A 25,757-nucleotide genomic window follows, 5' to 3' on the forward strand; every position below is an offset into this window, starting at 1 on the left:
TAGACATGTTGCAAATGAAAAATTACATGGAATTCAATGGAGTGGATTAAATTCTAGATATAAAAGCAAATATATTTTGATGGATATCGAATCACAGGATAAAATAGCTGATTTACCATATTTCACTGGTATAATTGGCATCAGAAATTATGTGACCAAAGAGTAAGTGTAAACCAATTGTTTTTTATTTATTATAAATTGCATTATCTAATTTAAATTTTTACCATTCAATTATTTAGGCAATATATTTATGCGGATAGCAGCACTTTTATTTGGGAAATACAAGGGAAAGCGCCCAAATCTCAATCAATTCTAGCTGCACCAGAAACATTAAATATAATCGACTTCGACATAGATATTTATTATGAAGAACATTCTCGTTTGTGCTGGTTAAATTTGGATAAATTGACAATTATTGAACAAATTTGTGTAAGTATATTTGTATAATAAAAATTAAGAAAGATATTTATAAATTTTAATATATGTAAAAAATATAAAAACAAAAAAAAAAAATTATACATATATGTATAATTTTTTTTTTGCAGATTGTATTCGTTTGAATAGCACATCATATCCAAAACACATTCAACTCATTCAAGGAAAGTTGTCTAATGACTCTTGTGGAAATATTACTCCGGCATTTCTCCGACATTACTCCGTTTTTTGCCTATCAGCGCCGTAGCGGAGAAATTTCTCCAGCATGAAATTAGTACCGGCAACATTATTTCGGCATAAGATCAATGACGGAGACGAAAATCTAGCATTGATCTCATGCCGGAGTAATTTTTCCGTCATTAATCTCATGCCGGAGTAATTTCTCAGAAAATGACTGCTTGAGAAAAAACCCTTGTGAATCAAGGTAAAAAAAATAAAATTAAATAATTAGCATGAAAATAAAATACAAACTTGTATAATAATAAAATTTTTTTTTTTTTTTTTCTGTTTTAGTTATTATTTATTGTCCCAAAAAAAAAAAAAAAACAATGGAGACAACTAGTCAAGATAGGACCAATTGGTAAGGATAGCCATGATCATTAATTAAAATAAAAAAGTGATAATAATTATTAAAAAAATTTTTTAAAAATATAAATTTGTTAAAACATTTTTATTAAATTATTTTATGTGATGTTTGTTTGTTTGTTTTTTTTTTTTTTAATTTCCCATTTACAATTTTTTAATTAATAATAAAATAAAATAAATGATGATGATTAATCTTGTGTATAAAGTGATGCTGTAAATACAATGTCTCTTTTGATGGCTGTTGATGCCTCCTCCATTTTTTCTCTAAGAACAGTTTCACCAATTCTCGTTGCAGCTGTTTTAACATCTTGCAGTGTATCATTCAATTGTTGTATGCATCTAACAATAATACCCTCTTGTACATCAGTTAGCTCCATTATTTTAGAAAACGTCTCAGCTCTTGCCCATTCATAAACAACTTCAACTAGACCAAATGACAATGGTTCAACTGGATCAACACCATATGCAATTTCAACTTTTTCAATATTAGCTCTAACTTGTTCAATAATTTTACATTGTTCTTTAAGAACTGGTAATTTAATATCTGGCTCTTCATCTTGCCTCTGTTGAAATACCAAAGCTGATAATAATGCTGCAATTTCAGCTGGTTGCAGATTTGTTAATATATTTTGATAAACAAGTTCAGTTATCAGTAGCTCATGTGTACCCATATCAAGTGCAACACGTCCTTTCAATGTAACACGTTCATCAACATCAATATAACCAAGTTCTTTTAATACAGCAACACGATTAACATAATCTGGATACAATGCCATACTTTCATCACTCAAATGAAATTGTAAATCTCTACGTTGTCTTTCCAATTCATGACGTTCAAACACTTGCTCAAAATGTTTTTCCAAATTTGGTATATGTTTAACATGTGAATTTTCAATTTGTGATGATAATGTTGCAAGATAACGTAGTCTTGGTAATAGCTGTGGCTGTGATACACTAAATTCAACAAATGGTTGAAGTATCTGTGGTCTTGATAAAGCCATCAATGATAGTGTTGTTAATTCTTGTATGGCATTTTGACATGTTGGACTTGGTTGATCATGCTGGAATCTTGGTAATAATCTTTTGTTACAATCATTATAAACAAGACTACAATCAATTGGTGATACACAATTTGTTATTTCAACAATATCTTGACATTTAATTGTAATATATTTTGATGATGGTACACCTTCTGGTACAAATATATGTTGTTTAGTCATACTTATTATTTTATGCCAATTGTCTATTTTATTTTCATCAATATTTGGCTCATTGTCTTGTTGTTGTTCATTTGAATTTGTTAATATTAATACACCATATTCAAGTTCATCACGTTTTTGTTGTACCATTAATAACAATGCCAATTTTCTATAATGGTTTCTATGTGATATTAAAAGAATTCTACCAGGTGTCATAATTTTTGTAATTTTTTTAGTTGAAAATAATTCAGGACTTAATAATTTCCATTCTTTTATAAAATCAGTTGCAATTGTATAAAATGCACCAAGTGTTTTTTGTATATCATTTTCTGGTGGAAAATTAGCTAATTTTTTTTCAATTTCTTCAAGTTCATTTTTACGCTTATTTTGATCAGTCATTAATGATAATTCTTTAAATGAACGTCTCATCATATCTTCAATACTAACTGATTCACTAACACGACGTAAATTTAATACCATAGCATATGTTATTTTAAATTGTGATTGTAAATTTTGTGGTTTACCACACATCATTGCTTTTAAATCATTAACAGATGGTACATCATTTTTACACATTAACATAACAGTACCAACTTTATCATGTCCACGTCTACCAGCACGTCCAGCCATTTGTATATATTCTGTTGGTAAAAGATGACGAAATTGTTTACCATCAAATTTTCTAATTGAATCAAATACTACAGTTCTTGCTGGCATATTTATTCCCATGGCAAATGTTTCTGTTGCAAATAATAATTTAACAACACCATTTTGAAATAATAATTCAATGATTTCTTTTAATATTGGTAGAATACCACTGTGATGTACACCAATACCACGTTCTAATAAACCAGCCATACGTCGTACTTGTGGTAATTCTCTGTCTGATTCATTTAAACGTTTAACACATTTTTTAAAAAATGTTCTAACATGTCCTTTTTCAGTTTCAGTTGTAAGATCAACTGAATTTAATGCATCAGCATTACCATCACATCTATTTCTTGATAATGTAAATATAACAACTGGTAATTTATCTTGTTCTTTTAAATGTGCAACAAATGCAATCCACATTGTTTGTTCTTGTTTTGGTGACATTTGATTTCTTCTATTATTATTACCTCCACCTCCACCTCCTCCTCCACCACCTCCGCCACTTTTTTGTGCATTTTTAGATATTTTTTTATCATTTAGTGTCTTAACTTTGTACCAATTTTCAAGCTCAAATTGTCCCTCACCATCAAGTACTAGAAATACATCATTACGTGTTTTACCATCAGTTCCAGCATACAAATAATGCTTCAATGGTACTGGTCTTTTCAGTGTACTTATTACAAACATTTTACGCTTTTTAATATTACCAACCCAATTTGCAAATATCAATGGATTTGGTACTGTTGCTGATAACATGACAATGTTAACATGTGGTGGTAATAATATAACAATCTCTTCCCAAACATGACCACGATGTTCGTCATTGATATAATGTACTTCATCAAATATAACATATTCTAAATCACGTAGCACTTCTGATGCATTGTACAACATTGTTTGTAATATTTCAGTTGTCATTATTAAACAATTTGCTGTTTGATTAATTTGCATGTCACCAGTAACAAGACCAATACTTTCAAAATGTTTATTTCTTTTAAAATCACGATATTTTTGATTTGATAATGCTTTTATTGGTGATGTATATATAACTCTAGTCATGTGTCTTTGTGATAATGCAATAGCATATTCAGCAACAGTTGTTTTACCAGCTGATGTATGAGCAGCAACAAATACATTACAACCTTCTTCAAGTTTAATTATTGCTTGTTTTTGAAATGTATCTAATTCATAATCAAATACTATTGCTGGTTTTGGTACTTTTTTATCAAAATCAACAACTGGTATTGATACATCAAGTTGTTCAGCCCATTCAGCTTTACGTAATGTTGTTTTTTGTTTTTCAATTGTTTTTAATATTGGTATATTTGTTTCGTTGAATTTTAATTCATCAAGACCATCAAGATTCATATTTTCAATTATTTTATTATTATTTTTTAATTTTTCGCTTTCAGTTTTATCATTTGTTGACCAAAAACCAAGCATATTTTCTTCTTCATGTATCATTGCCATTAAATTTATTTTTTTTATTTTATCATCATTTGCATCAGTATTTCCATCAACATCAACAGTATCATCATCAATTTTTTTATCTAATTTTCCTCTATTCAATGGTGTAATATTATCAGTATCAAATTCAATACCAATTTGAAAACCTTTAGCTACAGTACGATGATTATTATCAAAATCAATTTCATAATCTGAGTCAATTTTAATTTTTTCTGGTTCATCAAAACCACCAGGCCAAAATGGAAAATTACTTGAATTACCCTTGACACCTTCCATTTGTGGTCCAGGTGCTCTTGTCATTGACATTGAATTTTTTGAATTTGCACCAGCACCTTGTAATATGTCTTCTCTCATTCTTGTTATTTTACCAGTTATTGGATCTCTGTCAAATTTAAGAGTTGTACTTAGTGGTGTTATATCAAATGCAAGAAGTGACAATACATCTGGCTCTCTTTCTATGTATTGTTGATTATTTTCAAGCTGGTGAATTGGTAATCTCTCTGGACACTCAATGTATTCACGAAGTTCACTTTTAATATCAGGAAGTATTGGTGGTGGTGGTCCAACTTCAAAAACCATCTATAAAAAAATTATTTATCATTAATTTACAATCAATTATCATGAAGTTGCTTAAATTACCTTGGTGTTGTTGATTGTTTTTATAGATTAATTTTAAAAAATATAAGTTATATTATTGTAACTCCAATTTGTTGGGGTTTCGTGTCAAGTAAATATTTTCATTTGGTCAACATTGACAACAAACAAATGGAACATTTTATAATTGATAGGTTAATCATGCAGAGATATCTTCTTTATCAACAAAATATTTATAAAATTTACCACCACCAACAAATCGTTCAATAAAATCTAAATTAATTATTTATAAAATTATATCAACAATATGGTTACAACAATAAATAAATAACAAGACAAATGACATTTTTGAATTCAGATTTGATGAAATATTTATTTATTATTTTCAATATTGTAAAACGTAAACAATCAGTTAAATTTAACGTTTGCCTCCAACTCTTGGTGCTGCTTTTTGTACAACTTTCTTTTGTACTTTGTCTTTTTTAACTGGAGCCTTGGTTTTAGGTGGTGCTGCTTTTGTAGCTTTTTGTGCTCTTTTTTGTTCCTTGGCAGCTCTAAAAAACATAAATAAAAATATTGTTGTGTTAATAATATGAGCTTAAAGCTTGATGATGATTTTAACAAGTGAATTTTTGTTGTTTTTTTAAACGTACTTGATGGCTTGTTCACGTTGTGCCTTTCTGATTTCAGGCTTCATGTTACGTTTAGCCAAGATGTCAGTGAGTGATGCACCAACAATAGCTCTGTTGTACTTTTGAGTACGACGAGTTCTTTTCTTGGCTTGTTCTTCTTCTTGACCTTTCTTGTGTTTACGTCTTTATATGAAATTAAAAAAACAACATTAATTGAAAAATACTTGGCAATTTTCTTTTGATAAAAAAAAAACAAAAAATTATGTTGTTTACCTGTAGAGAACGGTCCAGGTGACTTTTCTTGGATTACGTCTCATTTTGTGAGCAGCCTCACATTTTCCATTGAGGAAAGTGTATGACTAAAAAATACATTTAAAAAAAAAAATACAACATAAGTAATTGAGGTTATATAAATATGAAAATTAATTTTCCAAAAAAATTTTTAAGATAAATTTAAAGCTGGCTGCTCAATCATTGATTGATTGGTAATTAATTTATATTCTCACCTTTCCATCAACTTTGACCAATGTTTTTCCATGGCCAGGGTATATTTTCAACCCACTGTAAGCACACATGTGTGTCCTATAAAAAACATAATTTAATTAATCATATGAACAATTTAAATTATTTTACATGACCAAAAAAAATATAAAGAGTAATTTTAAAGCATAAAAATCATCATAATCATTTGTTTATTATTTATTTAATTAATAAAATCATATGAAACTTGCCTCATTTTGATTGTCGTTAATAAAACACGTCAACGCTAAAAAAAGTCAGCAATGAAAAGAGAGGTTATAATCAATAATAATCAAAATATATAGATAAAAAAAAAAAAAATTATATTGTTCATTCATTGGTTTAAACTTGTTTCAATAGATGGCCGCGCAGTGTTTATTCCCACTTTTTAATTTTTTAAACAACAAATTCAATAGAAATTTAGTGTTTTTTTTCTTTGTTAATTAAAAGGATAATACAAATTAATTGCCCTGATTAATTTTGTATTTTTTTTTAATTTTTATTCACAATTTATAGGCCAAATTTGATAAGCTGATTTGAAATTCCGCCATTTTTATGAAAATTTCCCGCGCTAAACAGAAACTTTGCCTGACGGATGATTTAGAAGCTAATCAACAATTTCATTTGTTTTTGCGTGTGTGTGTGCTCACATTTGCTCACATTGTAAAAATTGTTGGCCATTATTTGTGTTATTATTAATAATCAAGTGCTGTTTAATTATTATTTTCAAATAAAGTGTGATAATTAACAACAATGGCAGGAGTATTATTTGAAGATATTTTCAATGTCAAGGATATTGATCCAGAAGGAAAAAAATTCGATCGTGGTAAGTCAATTAAGACAATAAATAATTCACCAAAATTATTATCATCTATCATGCTATTTAGCCGGTTTTTAATTTCAATAAAAATTGATCAATTATTCCTTATAATAACAACAAATTATTCCAATAATTTTTATAATTTAATTTTACATTTATTTGTGTTTTTTAATTTAATTTACCATGTGATTGTAAAATATAATTTCAAGGTTATGTTTTGCTCAAAACAAACGTGTCTTGCCGTTTATAAAAACTTTTTTTATTGGCGGTAATATTCATCATTAATTCAACAAACAAAATAAATGACAAAAAGAAAAACATAAACAAATTGAATTTATAATTTTTATGTTTTCTAATAATTATTTGTTTACATTGTTTTGAATTTTGATCACTGCCACCACCACATGGCCATGGTGATGATTATGATGATGATGATGATGACCTTGCTTTTGTTTATCTTTAAATTTTTTTTAAACAATTATCATTTTATTTATCATTTTTTATTTTTACCGGCTAAAACAACATGCTGCCGCGATCCAACTCAAAGCGCCAGTTGAGTTTTTACTTTGCTCCAATTGACAACGTCGGTCTTTTTCATCTAGAAAAAAGGAAAAAAATAAAAAACAATATTGACTAATAATAAACAATTATAATAATTATCAAAGACTTGCGTTTAAAGCCGATAGACTGCGCCATTGTTTTACCTCAAATTTACGTCATGAAAAATATTTCTAAATATTTTTTTAAAATAAATATATATATCAGTCTTCCAAACTTGTGCGTACTTTGTCGATTCAACTGCGCCACTCCAGAAAAAAAACATTTTCAATTAAAATTAAATTCAACTCAACTAGCATCATCTTCATCTTCATCATCAGGATGAATTTAAAGGTATACAAATTACAAACCATATTGACTCGATTAATTTAATTTTAATGTAATAATGTGGTACCCAAGAAGCCAAGAAGTCATTCATCACGTAGATGTCGTTGATAACATTCATATCTCTCAATAAAAATTCAACAAATTTTCCAAACATTCCAAAGACAAATATTATTGATCCAAAGAAAAAATACCTACTTGAATTAATTGCATTTACATTTATTCAAACATTCAATTCATTTATTTATTTTTAATTTTATTTCGAAAAAAAAAAAAATCAATATTTATATTCACAAACAAACATAAATAAACAATTAAATTTTACATCATGAATGTTATTGTTTATTTTTAATTTATTACGAAATAGTCGTTATTTTAAATTTTATTATTTATTATTCATTATTGTTATTATTATTTAATGGCTGATAAGATTCGTCATGTCGTTGTTGTTGTTGTTACGTTACGTGGTTATTGTGTGTGCTAGAACAATTGTTACGAGCATGAATCATCAGAGTAGAATATTTTTATTTTAATCATCAATTGTTGTACATTATTTTAGCAAAATTTTCATATTATTTTGTAGAAAAAAATTTATTAAATTGAGCCAGGTAGTGTAATTTTTGAGGGCCAATGTTTATTGATAAATTTACGTTATTTTTTATAGAAAAAAAGCTAAATTAATTGAAATTAATTGGAGATTGATTGGTGTTGATTGAACTAGGTGGTCTAGTTTGACAATCAAATACTCGATAATTTAGATAAGACTGAATTTATTATCATTTGTCATTTTAACTTGACCTTGAATTATTACGCAACAGACTTCCCCTTCTTTTTATCTTTTTTTTTTTTTTTCTATTTATTTTGTAATTTGTAATTATTTTTTTTTTTTTTCCGTTTATATAATTGTGGCTATTATTCAAAATGAATTTAAAAATTTAATTTTGTTAATATTTTTTTGATTAAAAACATCTGCAATGCTGTTGGCAATTTAAATATCAAAATAACGTTTAATTTATTTCGATTAAAATACATTTTTTCGACATAGAAATTTATAGAAATTTGTGGGGGGGATAGAAAAATAATCAGTTGAATGTTTCATGATAGACCAAGATTAGTAAATGTTTTCGAAATAAATACATTTTTTTTTTTTTGTGAAAAAAATAATGTCTAAATATATATTTTGATGTTTAAATAGTTTTATAGATTTTTAACACGGATGTCGTCGACGACGATGGTACGATTCGACGCAAGTCTTTTGAGGATTGACCTTGAACATACATCTGTGACATTTGTGGAAAAAAAAAAAATATATTCAAGCGCACTTGTATTTGCCCCACACGTTGCGCAATCGGCAGCTTTATATTTCTGCTGTCCGTATATAGTGTATATTTTATAAAACTCAGTTTAAAAAAAGGAAAAATTTAATATTAAAATTTTGGCTTCAAGCCAATACTTGCAAAAAGTAATATAATATTTTTGCAGCAAGTTAAATCTGCGTCAGTTCCGCTGTCGGCAATTATTTCAAACATAAATATTGATTAAACTGCATTTTTAAATATTTAATCTTGATGATGGTTTTAAAATAATTATAAAATATTTATTTATATATATATACACAGTATGGAATCCACACAAATTTATTTTTAATTAATTTACGAGTTATTTGAGGGGGAAAAAGAATCCATATGCTATAATAAGCTTGGTATTATCATACTGTGATTAGCCGACTTGATATCATCATCCTCACAATATCATCCTGAATACAAATTTTTGATTGTTAAATTATATACTGGAATATAATGTCCTTATAAATAGATTTAGTCAGTGTAAAAATAAATATGAGAGGGGTTCTTGGCGTGTCTGAAGAATCATTTGGGGATTTCATGATTTTGTTTTGTATTTTTTTTTTTTCAATTGTAATTTGTAATTATTGTATGGAACGAAGAATTTGCTAGAAAATTTCATAGAAAATACTGGAAGTTGTACGGAAAATTATGGGGAAATAAAATCCGGGGAATAAAATTTTTTTATAAAGTTAGAAATTATTCAGTTTAAAGCAAAATGTCAATTTTTTTATTTTTGGAATTTGATGAGTATTTTTTTTTGTCAAAGCTGAACGCACCGAAGAATTTATCTGAAAATTTAATAGAAAATACTAGAAACGATTTGGAAAATAATGGCAAAATAAAATCTCGGTAAAAATAATTTTTTCTAAAGTTAGAAATTATTTAGTTTTGAAACCAAAAATCAATGTTTTTTAACTTTTGTAATTTCATGAGTATTTTTTTTTCTCAAACTTGAACGCACCGAAGAATTTACTAGTAAATTTAATAGAAAATCCTAGAAACCATCCAGAAAATAATGGCGAAATAAAATTCTGGTAGAAATAATTTTTTCTAGAGTTAGAAATTATTCAGTTTTTAACAAAATGTCAATTTTTTTATTTTCGTAATTTGACGAGTATTTATTTTCGTCAAAGCTGAACGCACCGAAGAATTTATCTGAAAATTTAATAGAAAATACTAGAAACGATCTGGAAAATAATGGCGAAATAAAATCCCGGTAGAAATAATTTTTTCTAAAGTTAGAAATTATTTAGTTTTGAAACCGAAAACCAATGTTTTTTAATTTTTGTAATTTCATGAGTATTTCTAAATATATGAAAAAAAAAATTTTCCAGATTTAGAAATTATCAATTTTTAAAAAATTTTTCTAATTTCCTTGGATATTTTTTTTTTTGAGATTAAATAACCTAAAGCTAATTTATTTTTTAATTGGGATTTTATAAATTAAAAAAATATAAAACTTTTTAAAACCGTGCTTTAATATACTGCCACGCCATCTGGTATCTATGAAAAATTCACCGTTTTTTTTTCTCCAAAAACGTAACGATTTAAGTCAAGACTGATTTAGGATTTCGCATCGTAGAACGAACCCCAATTATTTATACCTGGGTATGTTTTTTTTACGTTTGAAAATTCTGAACGATTATTTATTCATTTATTTTCATCAATATTAAATTGATGGTATATACTGAATTACTATATTTTACAAAATATATCATTGGTCGTAATATTAGCGTCGTTGGGTCTCGATAATATAATTTTAGTGCACTCTCATCAATTAAATTGCTTTCCCGAGATATACATTATACTTGTCTCTTTTGTCAATTTTAAATATTCATCGTATTTATTACGATTTACGTGCTTGCATCATAAAATTTTTTATTTCATTTGAGGTTTTCAAAATTTTTATTCATCAAAATTAAAATCAATACAAATTGTTAGTTTTTTTTTCCAAAATATTATTTATTGAAAGCTGTATTTTTCATTTTTATCGAATAAATTTTTTTTATAAATTTTAGTCATCTAAATTTCATTCCATTTATTTTCCGGAAAACGCATTAATTCAAAGAAAATCAAATAACCCATGTTGATAAAAAGAAAAATGTATAAATTGGCCAAACACCAATAATCTCTAAAAATATCATCATTGTCTCATCCCAATATCGGTCAATAGGTTAAACTAAAAAACATCCCCAAGTCCCGACAAAGAAAAAAAACCCAATCATCATTTCATGATAAAACATTTAAATAGTTAACAAAAAAAAAAAAAAAAATCAATCAATCGAAAAAATAGATAAACAAATACATACATATCAAAAATACCCAACTACGTCATAAGACCGAAAGTGTTAAAAAGAAGGAAACGAGTTTTTTAAATGAAAAAAAAAATATAAAAAGCGAGAGAACTGGTGGTGGTGTTGGTTGGTGGTAGTTTGTATTCTTCCACTTGTCCACCTCCTCTACTTTATAATATTATACACACGTACAAAGAGCTTGTTCCCTTGAAGGTCAAGGCTTTCACCCCTGGCACCCACCAGTACCATCAGCAGCAGCAGCAGCCCCATCATCATTCGCCAAGACCAACCCGTTCGTAGAGACAAGCATACACCAACAGCATATATGCAAAGAAAAAAATTAAATATATATAAAGAAAAGAATGTGGATTCGTTGCAGTAGATAGTAGTAGTAGTAGTAGTAGTAGTAGTAGTGGTGATGATGTTGGTGATGTTGATAGTGGTGGTGATGTAGGTGGTGGGTGTGTGACATTGTAGGCGGATGGCATAAGGGTGCATGGCTTTTGCAAGAATAACGATGGTAGGGATATAGAGGGTAAATGGGTAGGTAAATGGATAGATGGACGGGTAGATCGGTGGGTGGGTGGGTGGATGAATGAGGTAAGGGGATGACACCAATGGAAAATGGCGAGGGCCTGGTGCCCAGTATTTATAGCTGCTCGTTGCTGGTCGATAATGTAACATCATAGTCGAAACTGCGCAGCTGAGAAATTTTTTCGACGCATATATAAATAATAGAAAACCCTCTTGAAGCTTTCATCAACATTATCAACATCATCAACATCATACCCTTTTATAAATATTACTAAAAATATAACATTGAAATCATTTTAAATATTTTTTTCATTCGACAATCATATACAAAATCAATTGAAATTGAAATGAAAAAAAATTCCAATTTATAATATTCATATCATTTAATATAAATAAATGGAAATTAATTTATAAATTTTATATTTATATTTTATATATAAAAATGCATTAGTGATTTTGGAATATTGAAGAATGATGCGCGTGCTCCACCCAGGGGTAGTAAAAAAGAAAGAAAAAAAAAAAATTTGAAGTAAGAGGTTTTGCGAATGCGTGGGCAAATATTGCTGGTTTGATAATAGAGCCAGAAGATGAAGAGGGGGATTAGAGGGAGGGTGAAGGAAATAAAAGAGGGAGGGAGAATAGGACCGGGTTGGAAAGGACTCGGCTTCATCACCGCAGCTGTGAGCCATCATTCGTTCTTGTTTCACACTCTTAATATTTATCAATTTTTTTTTTTTTTTTATCTATTTTTTGTTTCAAAATTATTTTTAATTTATTTAAAATAATAACTAGTTTTGTTGATAATTTACAAGCAGGTGTTTTAGCTTTTTTAAATTACAAAATATTTGGAGTTGTAAATTTTATTATTTTGTTGGGGGGAGAATAACACTGCACCCGGATTCGCAATTGCTTAAATTCAAGGTCAATAATTGTGTGACATATGGCCGGTCTCGAGGGGCTTTTTTTCTCAATGTCAATTAATTTAAAATTTTTAAAATATAAATTTAAAAATAATACAATCAAGTGAAACTTGTAATTTAATATTTCATGAAAATTCAAAATCAATTTATCACGTGAGGTATGATTATTGCATGATTCAAAAAAAAAAAAAATATAAATTTAAAAATTGACTAATTGTTGAGTTAAATAATTAATTTTTTGATTTTATTTTTGTTACAGTCATTCGTCTGCATTGTGAATCCGAGTCATTCAAAATGGACCTCATCTTGGACATCAACAGCTGGCTTTATCCAATGGAACTTGGTGAGTCAAATATTTATAATAAATAAAAAAAAAAAATTCAAATTATTTTACCAATTATAAATTATTTTCAACGATCGATAATGACAAAACAATGTTGCCGGTTTTCTCCAACTCAAATTGCAATTAAAGCATTTTTCATTTAAATTTCATAGAAAAATTAATATTTTCTTTTCATCGATAAATTTTCCATAATATTATTTGCTCAAAACTCGAATCGAATAATAATTTTTTAAATTTAATAAATAATAATTTTGGATTATAAAATATATTTCATTGGATGATAAATTGTCGTTGTAATGAAGCATTAGACGTTCAAGGTCAGCAAAGTTTGATAGCACAGTATCGAGCCACCACACCAGTTACAAACACGCAAGTCTTTTTCATAAAACCCCTCCCCTCATTCGTCTCATCGTACAACTTGTTTTTATCACTGTGTGTGTGTGCATGTGCATATGCATTTAATATCGTTATAAAAAAATTCTTTTTTTTATTTTTTCAATTTTTTTGTCGATAGTAATTTTATCAACAAAAAAAAATAACATATTTTTTTTTTTTTAAATTTATTTATTAGCTAATAAATAAATATATCATCATCATCATCGTCATCAGGTGTCAGGTTTTTCCCTTTTATATAAGAAAAAAAAAAAAAAATTCCTCTTTTGATATTTAATTTCATAACAAAATTTTATATATTGTTTATTTATTTTTTCATCTGAATTTTGTAATAATCCCTTTGACCTACTTAATCATTAAAAACCTAAATAGTAAATTATTTAAACTAAAAAAAAAGCCAAAATAATATTCCACAATTAATTATAAACAATTAATAATAATTAATTAAAAAAAAAATTTATAATTATCTAATATTTAACTCTTTCGCTTCCCCTTGTTTCCTCAATTCTTTTTTTTTTTTTTTTATCATTGCCTTTCCCCTTCGATGGACTGTCGCGGTGAAGGTTATAGAGTCGATGGGCTAGGCCACCTTCAACACACACAAACACACATATATATTTTCAACATACAAGTAAACTTGCCTGGCTGTATTGACGCGTGGCGGTTCAGTCTTGCGCAAGATGACGCAACCCTTTCGTATATTATCCCCTTCCCTTTTTTTATTAAAAATTTTAGCCAACTAAATTCTCTCCCACTTGGTATTCACCTATTATATCCAGCTTTGTTCCTCTTTCATTTCCCTCTCTACTCTCTACAATATATACTTGTTTAAAGCAAGCTCTCCCCTTCTCTCTCTCTCTGTTACTCCAATATACAAACTAAGTTCAATGCCAAGGTCATAGCTGGTACGACTCTGACTACTAGATGTGCTGTTGTCGGCTGTTGGTCGTGATATGGCCCCATCAGACAAACTCTCTCTCTTTTGAGTAATATTTTTTATTTTTTTTTTTAATTTATACAAAATGTGAGTCAATTTTTATGTGTTATCATAATTTTTTTTTTTATTATTAATTAAATTATGTATTATCATCGGGTTTATTTTATTTTATTTTTTTTTCAATTTTAAATCACTAATCTTGTGTTATAATATTTATAATTATTTAAATATATTATAAATTATTTATCAACGTTATTAATTATACATTTTTTTTTTTTTTAATTTTTATTGAGTAATTTATTACGAGTGTAATCGGTGTTTAATTTGTGATTTAATTTTATATTATAATATGGCAAATTAATAGTTGATAAGTTAATAGCCAGTGATCAAATATTTTTAATTAATTGAATAAAATTATTAACAACGTAGATAGTAAAAAATTATTATTAAATTTAATTTAATTCATTTTGCAATTTTGTATTGTTTGTTTGAATTTTTTAGTGGAATTTTTTGGACAAATAAAAAGTGTATATAATTTTTTACGAAAGAAATATAATAAAAAAAAATTAAATGAAACTAAAAATTTATTTAGAATTAAAAAAGGAGGGTGTTGCCAAGGTCGTACTGTCCTTTAAATCGAATGTTGGTACAGTGGATCGATACCTCGATGTCGTCGCAAATGTTCGGCTTGTTTCGGTCCAGCCTCGGTACAATTGAGATATCCAATAGGAAAGGGATTCAAATTTACGTCATATATATACAATACATACTGCGTTTTATATTTGCGACTTAATTTTATACTATTATTATTTTACATTATTCCAGCTGAAAATAAAAGCTAATAATTAACTGCAGCATCCTACTTTGTGCTCGATGAAATTTAAACAATTATTTTCAATTTAAATTTTTTTTTTTTTTTTTTTTCTCATGGATAAACACTATTTTTAGAATAATTAATTTTTTTTCAATTAACTTAATTCATTTTTCAAATGTAACATTAGAGCGGCCATTTTGAGGTCGATAATGGAACAACTGCGTAATTCCAAGGTTAATTCTTTGTGAAAAAAAAAAACAAAGAAAAAAGCTATTAATTCTCGAAAATGTAATAAATAAATAATTAATCAATACTTTTTAAGTAAATAAAATTATTTTTTTAATTTATTTTTTTCCGTGTGCGCGCGAATTTTAATAAAGATATTTTTCTGCGCAATGATCAATACAAAAATTAATAAATAGTATTTCTTCTCTCTCTCTCTCTCTCTCTTTTGGATAGAGTAAATATTTATATTAATTTTATTATTTTTATTGTTAAATTAGGAGACAAATTTCGTCTTGTTTTGGCTACCACCCTGAGAGAAGATGGCTACTCAGATGGTGGTGATTGGACAGCAATTGAACAAGAGGGTGGTTCACGAGCTGACAGTTTTGAATATGTAATGTCTGGAAAAGTTTATCGTATTGAAGGAGACGAAGCAATGAATGAACCAAGCACAAGATTGTAAGTTTAAAATATTTTTTTTTTACTTTTAATTACCATTTATTATCATTAAAATCCATTCATCCAATCAATAATTATCATTCAAAACGTTCGAATAAATAATATATTATTTTATTAATAATAATTGTCATGATGACACAAATAAATTGATATTAAATTGTCCTTCTTCGGTACTTGTTGGAACGGGAAATACAGAAACAGTCGTGGTCAAGTTGAAAAAAATTAAATTTATAATATGTAGGTCATGGATTTAGACATTGACAATGTCATCATGATCATGATTTAAATTATTTTTTATTTTTTTATATTATTCCCATTGAGAAAGTCCAATTGTTGTTGAAAATATTTTACATTGATTTTGTCTATAAATGATAATCATTTTAGAAATGAAAAAAAAAAAAAAAAAGAAAAAAAATTGGAAATTTTAATGATTAATCAAAGTAGTCATTTATTTTTTTGTGTCGACATGTCAATGTATATCATGTATATCGCAAGTATTCATCAATCATGATCAATTTGAAATATTATCTTGAATATCACGATGTGGCGGTGCATTTGAACATTGAACATTGCACATTGCACATGCAATTTACAGCTGTAATCATCATTTGAATTCTTTATTACCGACTTGTGGTTTTCATTGTTTTATTTTATTATATTTTTTTATACTTTGTGATTTATTTTTATAACGAAAAAAAGTTATCATGATGATGTTAATCATTATTGATAATTATAAAAACGAATGTGCAATTATTTTTATCTTCAAAATTACGAGGAGTAAAATTAAGCTTCAAGATGGCAGCACACCACACACACGATTGTTTCCACAGCTCAAATTGAATGGAAAAAAAAATTAATTTGACCACAAAAGAATAAAATAAATAATTATATAATAAATTCACATGGATATCAATGTCAAAACCACATCCAATAGATTCATATTTAAAAGAAAAAAAAAAAGGAAATAAGTTGGAAATTTGATGTCCCATTTGATGTTGAAATATAATTATTTTTTTGATGATCAACTTGATATGACAAGAAATAATATGATCATTGGATGGTTCAAATAAATGAGGACAACTTGGAAAAAAAAAATGAAAAAAAAAAAAAAAGCTCTTGGAAAACAGGGAGCCACTCTGGGTTCACACTGTAGGTAAAGAAGTGGGTGAACACAGCTGGTGGTATCTCAGTTTTCTGAGGGCGTTGTCAACATAAAATTTTCTTTTTTCATTTTAAAAATTATTGATTGATTAATCATATCAAATTGCTATAATCTATTTGAATAATTTATGGAGAAACACTTGCCAGCTTGATTCATCCAAAAGATTATTAAAATTATTTTTTAAAGCTCTGCAAGCTCAAAATATTCTTCGTCAAATGAAGTATTTAAAATTGCATTTAATTACAAGAAGAAAAGTAAGTGCTTGCCATTTAAACAGCATAATTAAATGCAAAAAGAAAAACATTAAAATGACTGGTTGATTTTGATGTAAGCCAGGGAAAACTATTGCAACATAAATATGAATTATTGATCGAGAATGAAAAGCACGATGTTTGACTCTTTTAATATGATGGATACAATGGACTAATGGGATAATGGAATAATGTCAAGCCATGTCAAAAAATAATCCAACCCTCTTTTTATACATTCATTCAATTTTAATGAAGATTAAAATATTTTTATCTCAAAATATATAATAAAAAGTCCATGCAGCTTTTCATCATAACGATATTTACTTTGGACAAATACAAGGATTCATCATACACTTCAACCAACATAATAATTTACTTTGTAAATGAAAAATTATTATTATTTGACGTTGATAAGTTATTTAATTTTTCTTCTTCTCTTTTTTTTTTTGTTTTGTTTCATCAAAATTTTATTATACGCTTGAAGGAAAATTTTTGTAATTAATTTAAATCTATTTTTTTATTATAAGTATAATAATAATTATAATTAATATTGAGAAAAGTTGAAGGTTGCTATTTTATGATGAGAAAAAAAAAAATTAAATTGCCTGTCAAAATCAGTCTATTCTATTTTTTTTTTTTATAATTATTATTTTTTGTGGCTTCACTTCGTTAAATTCAATTTAAAAAAAAAATAAAAATAAATTTATGGAAATTAAATGAATTTAATAATAAAAAAATTATTATTAATAACAATCTTTCGAGTAAATTTTTAGTCAAGTAGTACTGCTCCTTCATTGGTCAGACGAGCAAATAAATTTGTCATAATTTCATTGAAGCCACTAAAAATCGCGTACTTGACCCACATATTTCAACTTTTAAAAAATCAACAATAACAATAGCTATCATTTCTCCTTAAAATTTTTTATTTTTTTTCATTTAAAAATATTAAGCTTTAATTAAAAAGTTTCTATTAGTTTGATAACTTTTTTTCTTCAATTTTTATTCTCTTTTTTCCACATTTTAATTTATTATAAATTAATTAACAAAAAACAAAAAAAAAACTGATAAATATATATTTTATTTTTCCATACGATATTTAAAATTGAATAAAAAAATTTTTCATTGGTTTAAAAAGCCAAATGAATTGCCTGGGATATGTTGTAAATCTATAAATAATATTCCATGAGCTTTGCCTAGTAATGTCCTTCGTCTTCCAGGCATGACCCACTTTAATATATTTATCAAGTAGTCGTAGTTACCTGCCTGTCTACCACCACCACCACCATCATCATCATCATCGTCATCGTCATTTACCCCTGAATGGCTGGATGGCCAGGTGACTCTACATGATGCCTAAACTGGGCAAAGCTCGCAAGCTCTCAATATATATATATATATTTCCTGGAACTATGGGGACTGAGGGTTGGGTAAAAGAGGAGAATAAAGACAACGAGGGGAAGGAGTGAAGAGTAACAACAAGGGGTGGTTACCAGTTCTGGGAAAAAGGTCAGGCGCAAGACCAATTCAAATATATACCATAACTAGGTCATCTCCTGTTGCCTACTCGTGATTTTATCCATCTCTCTCTCTTTTTTCTCCTCATGGTTTATTTCAATGTGTCCATTTTTCTTGTTCCTCTTCCGGTTACCCCAACTAAATGGAACTGGTAGATATCCCCACTATCACCATCACCATCATCATCAAAATAACATAAATTATTATCATATAGATTCCTCACAACCACCATGCGATCGAGACCTTTTTTTTAGACACAAATGGATTGTCACGCGGAACGGTTTATCTAAATAATTTTAATATATTTTTTTTATAATTCGACGTTGAATTTATTTATTTGTCTCGATTGACTCATCTGGAACTGATGGAAATCAAGTAAGACTAAACATATTGTTTGTTTTTTTTATTGTTCATATATTAATATTCATTTTTTTATAATTATTTTTTTTATTTTCATGGTCATTGTGGTTTTGTACAGTGAACATATAATATATTTATATCATTACGAAATAATGCATATTAAAGTGGTTACGTTGATGGTTAAAACTGTCGCAATATTTATAAATATTGATATTTTACAATGTATGAATGATTTTTAGTTTAAATAAAATTAATAAATAATTTTAAAGAGCTGAATAAAAATTTAAAAATGTTTGACGTCACGGGAATGGCAGCCATGTTTTGAAATTTAAATTTACAAGTAGTGGGAGATTGGAATTTAGAATGATTCATCTATCTTTTAAATTTTTTATAATTAAAAAAAAAATAATAAAAGGAAATTTGAATTATTGATTAAAAAATTTCAATAGAAAATTATAAATATTATTCATCAGCCAAGACATTGAATATTTTTAATTTAATTTAATGATTATTAATAACGCGTATCTATTTTACTTTCTAGTTATTTATTATTCCATCGAAGGATTTTCCTTTTTCAGTCCGAGCATAATATATTTGTGTTTAACCACGTGTTGCATTTTCACTTGGCCAATATCTTGCCAAACAAACAACGCCTGTTTAACAGAAATAATAATACAATTACCTGCCCACATTAACAATCAATGAATCAATCCATCAACAATTTACCTTGTATATTTATTTTTTTTCTTACTTGAATTGTGATTAATTTAAAGTATAAATTTATCCGGTTTTATTTCGTTTTTTTGGCATGGACTCGCGAGAGTGTTGTGGGTGAGGAAATTTTTGAGAGCAGCTGTGTGTCCAAGTCTAAATAAAATCACATCGGAATGACCATCTGATTTAGTTTTTTTTTTTTTTTTAAAACACGACTAATTTGTATATACAATTAATATATATTAATTACAATAATCATGTAATATTAAACAACTGTTTATATTGTAAAAGTTTGCACCAGCCGAATATAATTTTATTCAATTAAATTGTTTAATCATTTAAATATCCAAACAATTTGTTTGTTTTTATTTCATTTTTTACCTGATTGCATTTACTTGTTATATTGAGCCTCCCTCGGCCCCCCTGTAATATTATTATCGCTTGATTTAGCAGACTTTTCGTGCGCATCGTCGTTGTCTTTGTCATTCGACATTTAATACATAGATAAATAAATACTTGGGTGGGTGACGGGGGCAAGGACGCCCAAGGTATATATAACCGTAATTATTAACATCGTAAAATAGATAAATTATTAAAATATTATACAACAAAAAATTTAAAAAAAAAAATAATAATTTAAATTAAATTTATAAAATTAATGATAGATTATTTGGCACAGTGCAAAAAGTACATGTCATCCTATTGTCCTCGACACGTGGACCCTTTTTTCAAAATAAAAAAAATAAAAAAAAATAAAATAAAACTAGCGCATATATTTAGCAACCAATTGAAACTATAAAGTTTTAAAAAATCAATGATTGCACCTCAGTCGATTGTCAGTTGTTGAGCTGTAATCTTGTAATTGCTTTTTATATTTTTTTCAAGTTAGATATTAGATAAATTAATAAAACGAGGAAGAAAAAATAAAAAAAAAATAAAAATTAGGATCGTCATTGTATCGTGTTCGTTATTGTTATTATTTTCAAGAGTGCACTTTGACGTTGACAATATGTATATAGATATATAGTTATAGGCTATTGATAGAGTGACTAGCAAGTATAGCTCAAAAATATTGTATCTTGGCATGAGTCCTTCCTAGGCCAAGCAAGCGCAACGTGATTGTGTAATACACATTGGCCTCGCACGCGCCGTCATATACTGTCTAACATCACTGGGTTGTTTTTTTTTTATTTTTTATTTTTTAATTTAATTTTTTTTATTCATTACTGTAGCTCATCTAAATGCTAGTCTTGGTTACTTACTTAGTTGGTTAGTTGGTTAGTTAGTTAGCTCGTTACTTGCGTTATGTTGTAAAATTATTTTGTCGTTGTCGTCGTATAGTAGTTGTTTGAATACATTTAAAAAAATATTTCATATACATATATAAACGCGTATATTTCTTGCTGCGGCTATTATATTATACTTTGAAACATTGTACCGCATAAACTTTGTGTCCACGCAAACGTACGCAACAGCTTCAATTCATTATTTGCAATTGCTTGGACTGTAGTACTTATTCTCTAGTCATTCAGTGTACTCGTCTTTTTATTTTGTAGTTAATATTTTTCAAAATTACAATCACTATGTGAAGATTAAATTATATTTTAATATTTTAATTCATTTTTTTTTTTGTAGATTATTTTACATAGAAAAAAAGTTATAAATTTTTTAATATTGTGGGGAAATTTATTTAAAAATCAAGTGATTCAAATTTTTTTTTTTTATTTTTTTTTTCTATTAGGCTATATCTCAAGTGCCAAATTTAAATTATTATCATTATTATTACTATTATTATTGTGATGAGTATATTAATTTAGAATTTTTTTTTCGATTTTTTTTTTTTGCATCAAGTTATTTAGTGCTTTGCCAAGCGAATCAAGGCTTGGTTAAAAGCTGAGAGAGTATTTAAGAGAGGGCAAGCATATAAAGAGAGCCAGTGCATTAGAGCATTAAATATATATACAAACTGACAGGGGGGTAAAGAGGGGAACAAGGGAACAAGAGTAATTGAGGGAGGCTGCAACACTGCGGCTATTATTAGTGACTCGATGATGTGTCATGTTCTCTTTTCGTTGAAAAAAAATATATATTTTCGAGGTGCCTAGTAGTCGAGTGTTACCATCATCATCATCATCATCATCATCAGGCGGCAATTTATAAATTGCATTGATTAAAATCAATTTTATTATGATTATTTTTATTTTTTTATTATTGGTGTAGAAATAGAAATTTTTAAAATTAATTTTTTTGATCTGACTGATTGGCAAAGGTCATCGAGTGACAATAATTAATTAAAATAACAAAAAAGGTATTAAATGACATACGTCTTTGGTGGTAATTCAGCTGTCGCGTGGCTATATTGTTGATAAAAATATGAAACAGCTGATCGCGTTTCTTTAAAATTTTACCGCTTTTTTTCTTTGAAAATTTCAACAAAAACTTGAATAAATCGTGAGCCAAGTAAAAAAGAAAATTAAATTTAAAAAAAAAAACGGTATTTTTCAAAAGAAAAGGATTGAGAAAAATAAATAAAAAATATAAATAAATAATAATTATTTGATTGGGAACGAGGCTACAAACCGTGGGAGTTGACAAACGGAAGTTCCAACATTTTATACATAGTGAAAATAAAAAATGTTTATTACTCGAAATAATAATGATGATATAAAAAAAATTAGATAGAAAATAATAACGGTGTTTTCGATAATATTTGCAAGAATGAATGTTTATTATTTTATTTATTTATAATTTCGGCAGTTGGGGCTCGTGCCAGATGCGCGTTTACACGAAGCCCTGAATACTGTAAATGCACTATCTGGTACGACATCTCTCCTGTCAACGTCACCACTTGAAATATGCATTAAATATTTATTATTATTAACATTATTATAAATATATATTTTTTTTTTTATTTATTTAATTATTTAATAATATTTATGTCCTTGTCAGCACACCTACCTACTGTCACCATATCTATCAACCTCTTTTTTTTCTATTTTTCAATTTGCAATAATTTTTTATTTATTTATCTATTTATTTATAACTACCCACATTTATTCAAGGCTTATTATTATATAATTTTATTAATAATTAATATACTATATATGTACAATTATATATCTAATATTATTATAAATTTTTATGTCAATTTTATTTATGACTCATTAATATATTGTTATTGTTGTATTATTATTTTTGTTGTTGATGTTATTATTGGCAAAAAAAAATATAATGTAATTGTAAATAAATATAATGATTATTTGTATATTGTAATGGTATTTGAAAGTGAAGAAGTTGGACTGCATTGGAATAATGAAGAAGACACAAACAACAAGAGAATACAAATTAAAATGCAAGAGGACAATACGTGACAACGATTATAAATATATTGATTTTTTTTTAAATAAAATTTATAAATAAAATTGTAATTTTAATAAAATTCATTTTTTCAATATCTATCATTTTCATTTCACCTGCTTTTTTATATTTTACTATTGATTAATTTTTGTTGTTACATTACGTTGCTTTTGAATTTTTAAATTTTTATTTTTTTTTTTTTAAATATTATTTTTAATATTAAATTTCAAATATTTATTTTTTATTTTTGAAAATGAATAAAGAGCTTATTCAATGCCAAGATATTAATTTTTAAATTATAATATTTTTAAAACATTACTTGAATGTTATAGAAAATAAAAAAAAAAAAAAAATTCATAAATGCATCTTTAAGTATAATTTTAACTCACCAATCACAAGCGGAGAATTGGCTATTTTATTTGGCAGATGAAATGGAAGCAGTGATGCAGTAATTGCAATATTTTCAAATTAAAATTTGGATTAACAGCTTTAAATAAATAAAAAAAGCTCATTTATTAGTATTATTTTTATCACAAAAAAAAAACACCAAAGTCATTTGTTTTTCTCTCTCTCGCACAATTAATAATCAAATAAATTTATTTATAATTTTTTTTTTTCTAAACAATTGATGAATTAACTTGGTAATCAAGTTACCAATCAAGATCTTTAAAAATAATGATGAAAAAGAAGAAGATAATGAGTTGGATGCTGAATCGAAATAAAAAATGATTGATTGATGAAATACAATTAACAATATTGACCAAGAAAATCTAAACAACAATAACAACAATTAAATAAATAAATATAAACAAGATTTTTAAAAAAAATATCAAGAATATTGTTCCTCAATATTGCGACCGGCGTGCTGGCAGTGTGGTTAGCTGGTTGTGTGATTATCAACCAATATACACGACCGCTATCAACACTGCATTCACGACGGTTGTATTAAAATCAACAACGTCACGACGTGTTTCTTTTCCATCAAAAATTACTTCAAAATTTGTTACTATTAATTAGTCTAAAATTTAATTAATATATTTTTTCATATTGATGTTTCATCAAGACATCATTTAAATATATATCAAAGCTCACTTCATTCATTTTCATTATTTGCCTAAAAAACTTTGATTAGCAATTTAAATAATTATATTTTCTTTAATTATATTTATTTATCCGAACGTTGTTGAATGCTAATAATAAATTATCATTGACCACACCCATCATCATCATCATTATCATCATTATCATCGTCGTCATCATCATGAATCATTAGTCTAGATAATATATATTTTTATTTTTTTAAACACAATGGTGTTAATTGTTTAGTTGGTGTTTATTATTTATACTTATATATTTTTTTTTATGAATTACAGATCTGCCTATGTGTCGTTCGGTGGTCTACTCATGAGACTGCAAGGTGATGCTAACAATGTTCATGGTTTCGAAATTGATCAACACATGTATCTCTTGATGAAGAAGATAGCATTTTAAGATCAACTATTTTTTTTTTTTATACGTGTGTTGAAATATATTAATAATTTGTAATAAAGATAAAATCAAAATTTATATTTCGTTGGTTATTATTTAACGTCTGGTATGTTTTTATTTTTTTTCGAAATAATTTTAATGATTCAATTGGTCTACTTTTTTAGACGTGAATAAGAGGATTTTATGTATTTTTTTTTTTTTTTATCAAGTTTTATTTTATGAATGCATTCATTGATTATGGTACTGTGAAATTTGACATGATAGTTGTGGCTAAACAGTTGAACACGAGTAATCTACTAATGAAAAAGTAAAAAAAAAAAATAATTGTAGATGTAACGAGTAACAGCTAATTTATGTAATTAAGATTTTTAACCTTGAAAAATGTATTCACAGTGTTTCTCGTTTATCAACAATGCATATTAATTAAATTTTCATTTGCATTATTTAAATTACAATATTATTTCGTTTTTTAAATTTTACATATTATTTTCAAGCAATCGAAATGAGTAGATATTTAATTTTATCAACTGTTGATGTCACACTAATTATCCTCAATTATTTTACAACAAAAAAAAATACAGCCTATTTTTCTAAAACAATCAATCTTCTTTTTTTATATAAAAATTCTAATATTTAGATGCCAACAATGATTAAATTTACTAGAAAAAAAAAATATATATTTCATCACTTAAAATTGAAAGTGTCTTTGTCAATAAAAAAAATAAAAACCATTGAATTTGTATTTCAAAAAAAAAGGAAAAAAAGTATAATTCAAAATAGAAAAATAGTGTCCAACAATTTTGATGATCGTGGGCATCGACCGGGTCGTTGGGTTCCACGTGATAACAATAAAATATATGA

General features: G+C 26.8%; 3 protein-coding genes across 3 annotated transcripts; 1 reads left to right on the forward strand and 2 right to left on the reverse strand.

The window, feature by feature from the left end:
- Nucleotides 1–1,131: 1,131 nt before the first annotated feature.
- On the reverse strand, nt 1,132–5,094 carry LOC122855900 (helicase SKI2W). Its single transcript, XM_044157585.1, has 2 exons — nt 4,977–5,094; nt 1,132–4,916 (listed from the first exon to the last, which is right to left on the reverse strand). The coding sequence occupies exon 2, from the start codon at nt 4,914–4,916 to the stop codon at nt 1,209–1,211; it is 3,708 nt and encodes a 1,235-aa protein (XP_044013520.1). The 5' UTR covers nt 4,977–5,094; the 3' UTR covers nt 1,132–1,208.
- A 190-nt stretch (nt 5,095–5,284) lies between these two features.
- Nucleotides 5,285–6,369, reverse strand: LOC122855958 (60S ribosomal protein L24-like). Its single transcript, XM_044157669.1, has 5 exons — nt 6,295–6,369; nt 6,070–6,145; nt 5,837–5,922; nt 5,585–5,746; nt 5,285–5,485 (listed from the first exon to the last, which is right to left on the reverse strand). Exons 1-5 carry the CDS (start codon nt 6,297–6,299, stop codon nt 5,350–5,352), a joined length of 465 nt encoding a protein of 154 aa, XP_044013604.1. The 5' UTR covers nt 6,300–6,369; the 3' UTR covers nt 5,285–5,349.
- A 342-nt stretch (nt 6,370–6,711) lies between these two features.
- Nucleotides 6,712–24,974, forward strand: LOC122855959 (DNA-directed RNA polymerases I, II, and III subunit RPABC3). The gene is made up of 4 exons (XM_044157670.1): nt 6,712–6,908; nt 13,138–13,221; nt 15,869–16,049; nt 24,782–24,974. Exons 1-4 carry the CDS (start codon nt 6,836–6,838, stop codon nt 24,897–24,899), a joined length of 456 nt encoding a protein of 151 aa, XP_044013605.1. The 5' UTR covers nt 6,712–6,835; the 3' UTR covers nt 24,900–24,974.
- Nucleotides 24,975–25,757: the final 783 nt, after the last annotated feature.

Source organism: Aphidius gifuensis, linkage group LG4 (genome assembly GCF_014905175.1).
Source record: "Aphidius gifuensis isolate YNYX2018 linkage group LG4, ASM1490517v1, whole genome shotgun sequence".
Classification (NCBI taxonomy): domain Eukaryota; kingdom Metazoa; phylum Arthropoda; class Insecta; order Hymenoptera; family Braconidae; genus Aphidius; species Aphidius gifuensis.